Source organism: Rhodamnia argentea, chromosome 3 (assembly GCF_020921035.1).
Source record: "Rhodamnia argentea isolate NSW1041297 chromosome 3, ASM2092103v1, whole genome shotgun sequence".
Lineage (NCBI taxonomy): Eukaryota > Viridiplantae > Streptophyta > Magnoliopsida > Myrtales > Myrtaceae > Rhodamnia > Rhodamnia argentea.
In genome coordinates this window covers 13,807,907-13,822,612 of record NC_063152.1, presented here as the reverse complement: position 1 = coordinate 13,822,612, position 14,706 = coordinate 13,807,907, and the positions used below count along the sequence as shown (strand labels likewise).

General features: G+C 41.8%; 1 protein-coding gene and 1 pseudogene across 1 annotated transcript; both read left to right on the top strand.

The window, feature by feature from the left end:
• The first annotated feature begins 521 nt into the window (after positions 1-521).
• Positions 522-7,232, top strand: LOC115727590 (annotated as a pseudogene).
• A 2,080-nt stretch (positions 7,233-9,312) lies between these two features.
• LOC115727591 (caffeic acid 3-O-methyltransferase 1-like) lies at positions 9,313-14,402 on the top strand. The gene is made up of 5 exons (XM_030657831.2): positions 9,313-9,336; positions 9,538-9,974; positions 13,418-13,728; positions 13,925-13,989; positions 14,103-14,402. Exons 1-5 carry the CDS (start codon positions 9,313-9,315, stop codon positions 14,400-14,402), a joined length of 1,137 nt encoding a protein of 378 aa, XP_030513691.2.
• Positions 14,403-14,706: the final 304 nt, after the last annotated feature.

Genomic DNA, 14,706 nt, shown 5'->3' with positions numbered 1-14,706 from the left:
CATCCGAGCCAAATCCTTTTGCCAGATTCAATAGTTCCGCTGGCTTTAGCCACCCAATCCACCGCCCGAGATGCCAAAATGTATAACCACATGATTTGGCCCATGCTACAAGAATTGATTATGTTTCGGCTTCATATTATCAATCTATGACGCAATTATTTAGCGACTACTTGCTATTAAAAGTTCAATGTGACTTTGATCGATTATCATCTCTCGATAGATTCGTCGGTCGAAGAATTTTGACCTATGAAGAGGAAAAAAGCTGAATCGTCGTAGAATTTGAGTGTTGGTAGCATAATAGTCTTTAAATGACTGTAAAAATAACAATATGTTATGAGTCACGAATTTTTAAAAAAGTAGATCCCACAAAAATTTTTAATCAAATTTTTTTGTGATCCAAAATAGGCTGTTAATCTCACAAGACCGAAAGATTGTTACATAAATCAATTATCGTAGAATTTTGGCCCAAATAATGCAGGTACCACTTGAAAGATGCAATTCTTGAAGGAGGAGTCCCTTTCAACAAGGCCTATCGAATGACTGCATTCGAGTACCCCCGTATGCATCCAAGGTTCAACCAACTATTCAACAAAGCCATGTCCGATGTTTCGAACATCACCATGAAGAAGGTCCTTGAGACATACAAAGGCTTCGAGGGCCTCGAGTCGGTGGTCGACGTCGGCGGCGGAATCAGCCCCGTCCTCAACATGATTGTCTCCAAGTACCCCACCATTAAGGGCATCAACTTTGATTTGCCTCACGTGATCGCGAATGCTCCATCCTATCCCGGTACTTATCCGTCATCCCTCATGTCGAATGCATGCACCGTTAAAAAACTAGAATCGCCTTAGAGACATTGTTATTTTGTGTCTCGTGTTTGAATTTCTACGGAGATGAAAAAAATCTTGAAATATGCAAGATTTGATCAGATTAGCTTCGTGGACTCCTCTGGCCGAATAAAAGAAGTGCACACGAATATTCTATTGTTTGGAGTATATCTTGTGCGCCTTCCATCTTAGTAATGGGGCAGAAAGAACAAATAAAAAAAAAGGAATTTTTTTCTTTATCCGCCACACTTGGGCGACAAAGAGGGGATTACATATAATATATGTTATCTTGAGAGAACCATTGAAGAGAAAGATAACCAAAAGTAAAGGTTTTGCTTTTGTTGTGGCTCTCCGACTCATCCCTATTAAAGCCGTATGAAGAAGAAGAGAAGGTAGGCACAAGCCGAGGCACAAGCTGAAGGAGCTGCACGGAGGAATGCTTCTGATCGTGCGGGTTCTCGTTTTGTTGGCCGTGCGAACGTGCTTCAACAAAACGATTGAATTGTCTTCGTGAGTTTTATTTTTCGTATATCCGATTGAGTTGTTGTATTTGTAAACACTTAGGGTTTGGGTATAATCTAGGTGTGGGAAACACGAGAGTTATTGAGCGATTGTAACTGTGATTCTCCGATTATAGTGGATTGTTCTTGCCGGCTCTCCCGTGGATGTAGGTACCGATATTCGGACCGAACCACGTAATCTCCGGTGTCCTTTATCGTTCCTCGTTATTTTTCTGTGCTTTTGCATTGACTTATTTGCAAGATCCTGGTTAGTTTCCGCGCGTTATATATTTCAACAATTGGTATCAGAGCACCAGGTTCGGATATTCTAGATTGTGATTTGGGGCTTTTTTTCTTGTCTGATTATTATCTGGATATCCTATTATTGCAATTATGTCTGGAGTGAAAGCTGAAATTGAGAAGTTTAATGGGAGGAACAACTTTGGGTTGTGGAGTCTCAAGATGGAGACGATATTGACAACTCAAGGTTTAGCAGAAGCATTGGAGGGCAAGGCTGAGTTGCTCGAAACGATGACGGATGCTGAAAAGGATGTGGTAATGAGGAAAGCTAGAAGTTTAATCCTCGTTGAATTTATCGGATGAAGTGTTAATAGAGGTTGGTGAGGAGAAGGATACCGCAAAGATTGTGGGCAAAACTGGCACTCTATGTAACGAAGGGTTTGAACAATCGCTTATATATGTTGAAGAGGATGTTCCGGTTCGGATATACTGAAGGTACGTCTATCAGAACCCATCTAGATGAATTTAATAAACTCATGATGGATTTAAAGAACGTCGGTAAGACACTTGATGATGAAGAGCAAGTGCATGATGTTGTTGGCTTCCCTACCAGAGTCATGGGAGCACTTTAGTGATTCACTCATGCAGGGGCGTACTACGATTACCTCGGAAGAGGTAAAGTCCGCCTTATTTTCTAAAGAGTGGCGAGAAAGTTGCGAGATGACGCCTAGCGCAGGATGTAGCGCAGGACTAGTGATTCGGGGTAGAGAGCAACAACGAGGGTCCAAGAGCAGGCAGAGGTAAAAGCGCATCTAAGTCACGCCACGTAAAGTCCAAGGGACGCGTGAAGTGCTTTGAGTGTCACGAGGAGGGGCACATCAGGAGAGATTGTCTTAAGTTGAGAAATAGAGGTGATAAGCGTAAAGCCACAACCAGTGTGGCGAACGTTGCTGAAGAGAGCACTAGTGATGCAGAGGCTGTCTTGTGTGTGACCGCAGGTTCGTCAGGAGATGAATGGGTGCTAGATTCGGGGTGTTCTTATCATATGACGCCTCATAAGAACTGGTTTACTACTTACCGTGATCGCAGATGGTGGTAGAGTTCTCACTGGGAATAACGCAGCCTGCAAGGTTGTGGGGATAGGGACAGTTCGGATTCGGATGCACGATGGCGTGGTGCGCACATTGACGCACGTAAGGCATGTACCGGAGCTCAAGAAGAACCTTATTTCTTTGGGGACACTCGATGATATCGGGTGTAAATACACCGCTGAAGGTGGAGTGCTGAAGATCTCTCGAGATGCTATGACAGTAATGAAAGGGAAGAAAGTGAGTTCTGTCTATCATCTACTGGGAGAGACCGTGACAGGAGCTGCTGCAGTTTCATCAAGTGAGTCAGATTCTGATCTAACTCGTTTATGGCATATGCGTCTAGGGCACATGAGTGAGGCAGGTATGACGATGCTGAGTGATAGAGGGTTGTTAAAAGGTCAGAAGACAAGTAAGTTAGACTTATGTGAGCACCGCATCTTTGGGAAGCAACGCAGGATTAAGTTTGCTACAGGTATTCATTCGACCAAGCAACCGGTAGAATATATTCATTCGGATGTCCGGGGCCCGTCTCCGGTTCCTTCGAAAGGAGGTGCCCGTTATATGCTGACATTTATCGATGACTATTCCAGGAAGGTATGGGTATACTTTCTAAAGCACAAATCCGATGTGTTTGATCGGTTCAAGAAATTTAAAGCATTGATTGAGAAGCGATCGGATAAACAAATCAAGTGCCCGAGAACCGATAACGGCATGGAGTTCCGTGGTAAAGATTTTACCGAGTTCTGCGAGAGAGAAGGGATTGTGCGACATCGCACGGTGCCCGGGACACCGCAGCAAAATGGCGTGGCAGAACGGAAGAACAGAACTTTACTTGAGCGGGCTCGGAGCATGCTTTCGCATGCTAGAATAGGCAAGGAATTTTGGGCCGAAGCAATAAACATGGCTTGTTACCCGATTAATCGATCTCCATCATCTACTATCGAGTGGAAGACTCCGGAGGAAGTATGGTCGGGAAAACTCATTGATTACTCCGAATTACGAATATTCGGATGTCCCGCGTATGCTCATGCGAGTGATGGTAAGCTTGAGCCGAGGTCGAAGAAGTGCATATTTCGGGGTTATGCACATGGGGTTAAAGGCTACCGGCTGTGGTGCACCGATCCCGGATCACCCGGTCTTCTAATCAGCAGAGATGTGATTTTCGACGAGATTGCAATGCTTCGACAGAGGAGTTCCGATACACAACCAGCAGAGCGGACAGATCATGGTGTTAGTAGTGAGGTGGAGCTTCAAGTGGAGACTCCGGAGACCTCGGAGGTAACAGATGTTGAGACTGCAGATGAGGCCGCAATTCCCGAAATAGGTGATAATGAACAACCAATACAGCCGCAGCGTAGTATAGCCGCAGATAGACAGAGAAGACAAATTAAACCACTGGTACATTATGCTTATACAGATTTTGCTTATGCTTTGACCGTAGGTGACGAGGTGGAGACAGATGAACCTTCGTCTTACTCTGAGGCGATGGCTAGTTCCGAGTCGTCGCAGTGGCTAGGGCCTATGAGTGAAGAGATGGAATCACTCCATCGAAATCAGACATGGGAGCTAGTTAAAGTACCCAAGAGCCAGAAGATTGTCGGAAGTAAATGGGTCTACAAATGGAAAGAGGGCATTCCCGGTGTCGAGGCAACGAGATATAAGGCGAGGCTTGTTGCGAAGGGGTATACCCAATGGGAAGGCATTGACTACAGTGAGGTGTTTTCTCCCGTGGTAAGGCATACTTCTATTCGTGTTTTACTTGCCTTAGTTGCTGCACAGGATCTCGAGTTGGAGCAGCTTGATGTGAAAACGGCGTTTCTTCACGGTGAGTTGGAGGAGCAGATTTACATGAGGCAGCCAGAGGGATTTGCTATTCCGGGTAAGGAAGATCATGTTTGCTTATTAAAGAAATCTTTATATGGGCTGAAACAATCTCCTAGACAAAGGTATAAGCGGTTTGACGCTTTCATGGCTAGTCAGGACTATTCAAAGAGTCAGATGGATAGCTGTGTTTATTTCGGGAGATTGGAGGACGGGTCTTTGATATATTTGCTATTATATGTTGATGATATGTTGATAGCAGCGAAAAATATGTCCGATATTGATGTGCTGAAGAGGCAGTTAAGTGCTGAGTTTGAGATGAAAGATTTAGGTGCTGCGAAGAAAATTTTGGGTATGGAAATTTTGCGTGACAGGACTGCAGGATTACTACGTTTGTCTCAAAAGAACTATATTGAGAAAATTGTCGCACGTTTTAATATGCAATCAGCGAAGTCTGTAAGTACGCCATTAGCGAAGCACTTTAAACTTTCGGTTAAGTTATCGCCGCAACCTGAGGAGGAGGAGGAACATATGTTTCGTGTTCCTTATTCTAGTGCCGTGGGTAGTATTATGTATGCTATGGTATGCACTAGGCCCGATATTTCACAAGCTGTCGGTGTAGTTAGTCGTTATATGAAGCGTCCGGGTAAAACTCATTGGGAAGTCAGGAAATGGATCCTCGATATTTGAAGGGGACATCGACGTTGGTATAGTATACCGGAGGGACAAGAATGGCAGGTGAGACCACCTTGGTTTTGTGGATTCGATCATGCGGTGTGACTTGGATGAGTGCAGGTCTTTAGCCGGGTACGTGTTTACGCTTGCGGGTGGTGCGATTAGTTGGAAGGCGTCCTTACAGGACCACGTAGCCTTGTCGTCGACCGAGGTGGAGTACATGGCACCGACCTTTGTAGCGAAAGAGGCGATATGGTTGCAAGGTTTGCTCATGGACTTTGGGTTAGAACAGAAAAGTGTTGATATACACTGTGATAACCAAGGTGCGATTTATCCGGCATATAATCCGGTTTAACACGAGCGAACGAAGCATATCAATATTAGGTATCACTTCATCCGAGATGTCTTAGCGAAGGGTAAGGTTGTTGTGAAAAAGATTGCTACAACAGAGAACCCCGCGGACATGATGACTAAGCCTGTTCCTTTGGCGAAGCTCAAGCTCTGCTTGAGCACTATTGGCGTCTATAGAGAGTGATCGCCCATTAGGGCGACAGGAGAGCAGCATGGATAATAAGCACTATGACTTTGATTTCAAACATCGAGCCAAGGTGGAGAATTGTTATTTTGTGTCTCGTGTTTGAATTTCTACGGAGATGAAAAAAATCTTGAAATATGCAAGATTTGATCAGATTAGCTTCGTGGACTCCTCCGGCCGAATAAAAGAAGTGCACACGAATATTCTATTGTTTGGAGTATATCTTGTGCGCCCTCCATCTTAGTAATGGGGCGTAAAGAACAAATAAAAAAAAGGAATTTTTTTCTTTATCCGCCACACTTGGGCGACAAAGAGGGGATTACATATAATATATGTTATCTTGAGAGAATCATTGAAGAGAAAGATAACCAAAAGTAAAGGTTTTGCTTTTGTTGTGGCTCTCTGACTCATCCCTATTAAAGCCGTATGAAGAAGAAGAGAAGGTAGGCACAAGCCGAGGCACAAGCTGAAGGAGCTGCACAGAGGAATGCTTCTGATCGTTCGGGTTCTCGTTTTGTTGGCCGTGCGAACGTGCTTCAACAAAACGATTGAATTGTCTTCGTGAGTTTTATTTTTCGTATATCCGATTGAGTTGTTGTATTTGTAAACACTTAGGGTTTGGGTATAATCTAGGTGTGGGAAACACGAGAGTTATTGAGCGATTGTAACTGTGATTCTCCGATTATAGTGGATTGTTCTTGCTGGCTCTCCCGTGGATGTAGGTACCGATATTCGGACCGAACCACGTAATCTCTGGTGTCCTTTATCGTTCCTCGTTATTTTTCTGTGCTTTTGCATTGACTTATTTGCAAGATCCTGGTTAGTTTCCGCGCGTTATATATTTCAACAGACATTACATTAGCGTCGATGCATGCATGGTAATATATAATTGAAAAATCTCATTTCCTATGCTAATCGATTTTGACTTCCTCGAATTAATGACCACAATCTTCGAGTTAGGCGTCGAGCACGTCGGAGGAGATATGTTCGTTAGTGTTCCTACAGGAGATGCAATTTTCATGAAGGTTACTTCAACTTATGTTACGTTGAAATTTAGATGACAATAACTTCTTGTTTCTAATTCGCCTCGTTAATTGATGCATTTGCGACGTGTAGTGGATATGTCACGATTGGAGCGACGATCATTGCTTGAAGTTCTTGAAGAATTGCTACAACGCGCTCCCGGAACAAGGGAAGGTCGTAGTGGCCGAGTGCATCCTTCCCGAGCTCCCGGACACGAGCTTCACGGCCAAGGTAGCCTCTTAGGCCGACCTGATAATGATGGCGCACAACCCCGGCGGGAAGGAGCGGACAGAGAAGGAGTTCGAGGCGTTGGCCAAGGCCGCGGGGTTCAAGGGTTTCCGCGTCCCGTGCATCGCCTTCGATCACGTCATGGAATTCCTCAAGAACTAAGGATTGATTGAGCTTAATGGGACGGAACATGTAGACGCATTGGACGATGGAGAGAGTTATATCTAGCTTCTTGTGATTAGCAAGAGCATAATAAAATGGTAGACCCAACGTTGAGGCGATAATTTAGTTGTGTGTGCTGAGCGAATCGGAAAAATGATGCGAAAAATTGTTTTAGGTGTCTAGCACATTAGTTGTGTGTGACCGACCAATTATATTGGAAATCGAGCAGATCTTGAAATAAGTTGTAATACGTAACATCACGCACCGTTTCATTTATCACGCATAGCTAATGGTGATCAGTCATTGAATTTTTAAATTCAGAAATAAATTGAAGCGCATAATGGTTATTGTATTGAAACTTAGAATTAGCGTACGTCTCCATGCCCAGATGCGTAAAACGAAGGCGAGTGCGTATGCATACGTATATAACGCGTAGTTCTCCATATCCCAAGATTCATCTCCCATGATTATTATTGTCATTTACGAAAAAGAAAACACTAAACTGTCTTATCATTGAAAGGAGAAGTATGACTAAATATTTATATTATCGCCACTGTACAATGTTTTTTTTTGGTCGTGCCTTTGCACTCGTTGACTTCACACTATTCTAGGAGAATTTATATCAATGTTTTATACAATCGCTGCAAGATTCTTCTTTGCATTTGCATTTTATATGCACATTCATCAATGTGAATAGAAACAGAGAGATAAGAAATATGTGAATGAGAGAATTGTGGAATTTCTATCATTCTATGCATCTGATGAATCTAATGAAAGTACCATAATCATATTTATAGGCGATAATAGATAACTTTCTAAGGGAATCAAATCAAGTATGATCAATCAAAATATGCACAAATGAGGGTATGGAGAATCACCCGATATATGCACAATCACGGGAGATATGAGAAATATCCTAAACAGCTATAGAAAATATTATGAAATCTCACCTCTCCTCAAGCTCAAGGTGCATAGAAGTCAACTTGAGTGTGGATACTAAAATCCAAAAAAAAAAAAAAAACGGGGGCATTGCCAAAGAGGTTTGATGCGTTGAAGGGAGAATAGGTTCACGTTGACGTCGCTACTTACGTTGAGAGAGGGATACTAGTAATTACTGAAACAGAAGATGACACGACATGCGATAATTGCACTTGGATGTTCACATGGGTGTGCACCGGTCCAATCTCAGGATTTTCCAGCTCTAATGTCAATGTAAGTAACATGCGGATTAGAGAAGTGTGGATTTTATGTATAGACTTTTATTAGATAAATATTTAAGATAATCAATCAAGTAAGATCAATCCAAATATGCATAATTGGTGATATGAAAAATCTCATAAATGTCTCTATATGTGTGTCTGTTGTGGGGGGGGGTGGGGGGACAAAAGTTTCTTTTAAGTTAGGCATAATGACATAAATAATCCATGATCTTTGGCCCAATATATAATGTGATCCTTGAACTTTTAAGTTATTTAATGTGATCCATGAACTTTAGTCAAATGTTCAATGTGACCCCTGAACTTTTAATTTTTTCAATGTGGTCTCAAAACTTTTATTAGATGTTCAACATATGCCTTGGAATGTATGAAAAGTTTGAATTATATCATTCCATTAGGTTATTTTCCTAGAGTCTAGAGGCTAACTTGAACACAAAGCAAAAGTACCACAATGGACAAAATAAAAGTTCAGGGATCACATCACTTGTCGGGCTAAAGTTTAGGAACCATATTGATCAAATTACAAGTTCATGGATCACATTGCACCTTGGGTCAAAAGTCAAAAACCGCTTGTGTCATTTTCTGTTTAAGTTAAATAACTTAAATGGACCACTTTCATTTGTTACTTGAAGAGGTGGATTCAGTCCAATCATGAAATCTCGTCCGATACATGTATAAAGGGTGTGCTAGCATAATAGTTTTTGAGTGATTGTAAGAATAACAGTTTGTTGTGAAGCATAAATTCTTAAAAAAATAAAACTCACGATAATTTTTAATAATTATTATTTATTTTTATGTGGCCCAAAATAGGCTGTTGGTTTTCAGTTCCTCAAAGACTTACATAATAATTCTCCGCATAAAATGCAGAACCGGAACATAAAAGAAGTGTTTTCAGCAAGAGACAAAACAGGAGCGAACAGAACAGGCTGCAAAAAGATTCCAATGACTTCGCTGTCTCCACATGCCCTGTCTTAAGCCGGTGCATGTGGATCCATGGATCTGGAAAATGATAGACAGGCAAGTGAATAGTTTTTAGTTTGCCTCGTTATCAGAGCCTCGTGCATAATCAAATCCCCTCAGTCCACCACATTCAACAAAAGCTTAGACTCTCCTCCTTCCTCCATCTCTGTATACCCTTCTTAGACCCTCTGCGGATTTCCGAAACACCTCCATTCCATCAAGAGATCTGCTCAAGAGAGGAAAAGAAAAAGGTGAGAGATCGAGACGGGTACGATGTTGAGCGAGACCCCGATGGCCCCCGCCCAAGTCCCCAATGACGACGATGATGAAATTGTTTCCTTCGCGATACAACTCACCAGCGCTGCCGGGCTGCCCATGGTCCTCAAGACGGCTCTCGAGCTCGACCTCCTCGAGATCATGGCCAAGGCCGGACCCGGCGCATGCCTCTCTGCCCCCGAGATTGCATCTCAGCTCCCGACCGAGAACCCAGACGCGCCCGCGATGCTCGATCGGATCTTGCGCTTCCTCGCATGCTACTCCATCGTCACTTGCGCCGCGCACGAACTCCCTGATGGGCGGGCCGAGAGGCTCTACGGGCTTGCCCCGGTTTGCAAGTTCTTCACCAAGAACGAGGATGGTGTTTCGATGGCCCCTTTGTGCCTCATGAACCACGATAAAGTCCTCATGGAAAGCTGGTTAGTGATTTTAACCTTTCCACCATCTCATCAAATTCTGGAATGTACATAGATAACTACCTGCATTACATTCGTCCCTGTTTTGGCAGTACTAATCACCACTTGCACTCACGAAACTGGTATGGACTGTTGGAACCAAAAACAGCAATACTAATCTTGGAAATTTGGAACGAGTGCACGAATAAACATCGGAGGGAGAACTTTTATTGGAATACAAATGCTCGTGCTACAACTCGAAGCTCACTTTGCTTCTGTGTCAACGCTTCAGAAGTGTTCTAGTTATTGTTGAAGTTGTACCATTCAAGAAACTATTCACACTGTTTTCTCCTAGACAAACGTAAAATTTCAGGGAGAAGAAGAAAATTTTCTAGCTGTCCACATAAGAAGAGCCATCGCACACATCTTCTGACAAATATAAAGCAACAAAAGTCCACAAATAAAGTCCCATAAAGACACAATAAATACACTTGAATCATTCGTAGCATTCATGGAAAAATCTCCATGCTTCAACAGTTCCATAGTTACTCATCATTAAATGCTTGTGAATTTTTGTCTTCATTCTTCTCCCGGTGCCTATCATGAATTTAGGCTTTTTTCGAGAACCACCAACAATAATCCATAACAGCAATTAACTTTTTCAAATCAAATAATTAATTCTACAGTAGTCAAACAACCTTCTTTAAAATTGACTTTGGGTTTCAACAACGCCAAGCATCATCTCTAATTTTTTGACCAAATTCTTCTTCAATGGTTTTTTCGAAATATTAGCAATCTAATTTTCTGATCTGCAAAAATTAAGTTCAATCTCACTATCTTTGACTTGGTCATAGACATAGTAATACTTGATGTTGATATGTTTGCTTCTGCCACGAAAAACTGAATTGTTGGCTAATGCAATAGCCAACTTATTGTCATACATCATTTTAGTAGGACCTATTTGTTCATGCATCGATTCATGCAACATCCTACAAAGCCATACTGCTTGACAAGCCATCGAAGCTAACGCTATATATTCTACTTCAGCTGTTGAGAGTACAACAAACTTTTTTTTTTTTGGGACCAAGAAATTACTCTTGATCCCCGAAAGTACTTTTGCGATTCCCGTTGTTACTTGCTCAATCACTGTTTGTATACCCCACTAGACTGGAATTGTTGATATAAGAATATAGAATTCTATGGTCACGAGTTCCACCGACATGTTGTAAAATTCTTTTTACACCCCGCAAATGTGATTGATACGGTTTTTCCAAGAACCCGCTAATAATTCCCACTTCATATATGATATCCGGCCTAGTAGAAGCCAAATATCTCAAACCGCCAACAATGCTTTTGAAATAAGTGGGATTACTAGTTCATATATTCCTTCTTTCTTCAACTCCAACCGTTTTATTACGAGAGTCCGAAATGATTTGAGTGATTCCATTTTCAATCGCTTCAAAATGTTATTAGCATATTTTTGCTATGAAATAAATATGCTATCATATGTCTACTTCACTTCAAGGTCAAGAAAATAGGACATCAATCCTAAATCTATCATCTCGAATTGGCTAGTCATAGCCTCCCTAAATTCTGCAAACATATTTTCGCAATTTCCTGTAAATATTAAGTCATTAACATAAAGTCACACAATTATTATGTCACGGTTAGTAATTGACTTGATATACATTGTATGCTCGTACGACACTTTCATGCTCTAATGGGTACATGTTGATCCATATGTACGAAGCACTAGGTGCCTATTTTAGCCCATACAATGCCTTTTTTAGCTTGTAAACTTGATTTTCATGCTCTGTGGTTGCTCTATGTAAACTTCCTCTTCAAGGACATCATTAAGAAATGCTGATTTCATATCCATTTGATGGATCCTCCAACGGTTTTGAGATGCAAGTGCTAAGATCATCTAAATGATATTTATTAAGGCCACTGGTGCAAATACTTTAAAATAATCAATACCTGACTTTTGCTTATGGCCCTTTACAACCAGTCTGGCTTTGTAACGGTCCACCCGACCATCGAGTTTGTACTTCATCAAGTACACCCACTTGACACTAATGGGTTTCTTACCATATGGTAAAGAAGTCAGAACCCATGTGTCATTCTTCTCAATGGAGTGGACTTCTTCATCCATTGCTTGGATCCACTTCTCATCTACACTGCTTTGTCATAGGATACAAGGTCACATTAAGCAAATAAACAAAAATTTATCATATTTTCATCGGTGATTCCATCACTATCATTGTCATTGTCTCTTGTGATCATATAATCCATGAATTCTGCTGGCGTCTCCCTCAATCGCTATGATAGACATAGTGGTGGTTCTCAAGGTGCTGTTGGTGAAGATGTACCACCAGCCGAAGATGATGGGGGTTTTTGTGCCTCTCCCTCAAATGGTTCATCTTTGATGGTGATGCTTTTTCTAGTCACCCTTTTGGTTCCAATCCTAGGCTTCATATTCAAAAAATTAGACATCCCTATTGATAATTACCTTTTCAATAACTGGGTTATATAACTTAAAATCTTTAGTTGTGTCACTGTAGCCAATGAAGATGCACTTCTTGTTTTTGTCATTCAACTTCTTCTTCCATTCATCCTATATATGGGAATATGCCACGCACCCAATTACAGTAGAAACGAATCATCCGGCTTGTTGCCGCTCCAAGCCTATTCTATAGTTGATCTTCCAAAAACACTCATTGTTGGACACCTGTTTCGTACATGAACAACACAAGTAACTACTTTGGCCCAAATAAAGTTCAATATAGAGACACAATAAATGCACTTGAATCATTCGTAGCCTTCATGGAGAAATCTTCATGCTTCAATAGTTCATTAGTCACTCATCATTAAATGCTTGTAAACTTCTATCTTCATTCTTCTCTCGACACCTATCATGAATTAAGGCTTTCTTCGAAGACCACCAATAATAATCCAAAACAATAACTAACGTGCTTAAATCCAATAAATAATTTTACTTTATGTAAACATGGACAAAAACCAAGTCGGGTTTATTTTTCCGTAAAGAGTGCTTACTACGACCGGACAGGAAATAGAGACACGGAACCCAACACAAGCTTCATCCTCTTATCAAGCTCCTAGATCCCTATGGACGAAGATATGGCAGTTCAATACAACTCCTAAAATTAAGTTTTTTCTGTGGAGTGCTGCCAAAACGCTCTTGGTCCAAGAGATAATCTATATAGAAGACAGATCTTCTCCGATCCAGTTTGCAGTCTCTGCAAGCACTGGCTAGAGACGGTATAACATACCCTCCTATGACGATGTTTTCTTTTGCTAGTTGTTTTGTTAGATTGGGGTTGACAACAAACGGAACTGACAAACCTCGGACAATTGTTCATCAATTAATGGGACTAGTCGCTGACATTACCCATAATTAGGAGAAACAAAAAGCCGAATCGACTGAGCATTTGACCTATATAATGCAGGTACCACTTGAAAGATGCTGTTCTTGAAGGAGGAGTCCCCTTCAACAAGGCCTATGGAATGACGGCATTTGAATACCCCCGTACCGATCCAAGATTCAACCAACTATTCAACAAAGGGATGTCCGATGTTTCAACAATGATGATGAAGAAGGTCCTCGAGACATACAAAGGCTTCGAGGACCTCGAGTCGGTAGTCGACGTCGGCGGCGGAACTGGCGCTGTCCTCAACATGATCATCTCCAAGTACCCCTCCATTAAGGGCATCAACTTTGATTTGCCTCACGTCATCGCCAATGCTCCTTCCTATCCCGGTACGTATATGCTATCCTCCAATCTCTCTATATCACTTCATGTTATTTGTATCGCATGCGTGATTAGAACTAGAATTGCCTTCGAGACAACAGATTATCCTTGATGCGTGCATGATAATATATGATTGCAAAAGCTCATTTTCTGTGTTGTTCAATATTGATTTCATCGAACTAATGATTGCAATCTTCGAGTTAGGCGTCGAGCATGTCGGAGGAGATATGTTCGTTAGTGTTCCTACAGGAGATGCGATTTTCATGAAGGTTTGTTCAACTTATGTTACCTCACTCTCATTTGCCAATTTCTTTCGAATGTAAACGATAATTGCCTTTTTCTTCTAATTCTTCGTGTCAATTGATGCGGTCGTGACGTGCAGTGGATATGTCACGACTGGAGCGATGAGCATTGCTTGAAGTTCTTGAAGAATTGCTGCAATGTGCTCCCGGAAAATGGGAAGGTCATAGTGGCCGAGTTCATCCTTCCTGAAGTCCCAGACACGAGCTTCACGACCAAGTTAGTCACTAATGCTGACCTGATCATGATGGCTTACAACCCAGGCGGAAAAGAGCGGACGGAGAAGGAGTTCGAGGCGTTGGCCAAGGCTGCGGGGTTCAAGCGCTTCCGAGTCGTGTGCATCGCCTTAAAGACTTGCGTGATGGAATTCCTCAAGAACTAAGGTTTGGTTGATCAAATATAATTAGCTCTCGACATATGATGAAATGATTGACCAAATGTCAGATGTATTTTTCGTGATGATGTAATTCGAGAATGTAAAAGATGTTATGAACACCCCAAATTTCTCCATATGGCCAAAATTTTCAGGGACACCGGCCTTATCGCTTCAAAGAAAGCAGTCTTTCGTAGTTTAGAACACCCCATTGTGCTATGCACATTGAATTTTCGGCCACTATAGATTTTCAATGGGCTTGGTCGAATTTTATGCTTACGTGGGCTCAATCCTGAAAAAATAACTAAGATTA

Excerpts from the sequence above, each read along its gene's own strand:
- LOC115727591 (XM_030657831.2), top strand. The coding sequence starts at position 9,313 with ATGGATCTGGAAAATGATAGACAG. Across the intron at positions 9,337-9,537 it reads ATCTGGAAAATGATAGACAG|ATCGAGACGGGTACGATGTT; the intron begins GCAAGTGAATAG and ends AAAAGGTGAGAG. Across the intron at positions 9,975-13,417 it reads AAAGTCCTCATGGAAAGCTG|GTACCACTTGAAAGATGCTG; the intron begins GTTAGTGATTTT and ends TATATAATGCAG.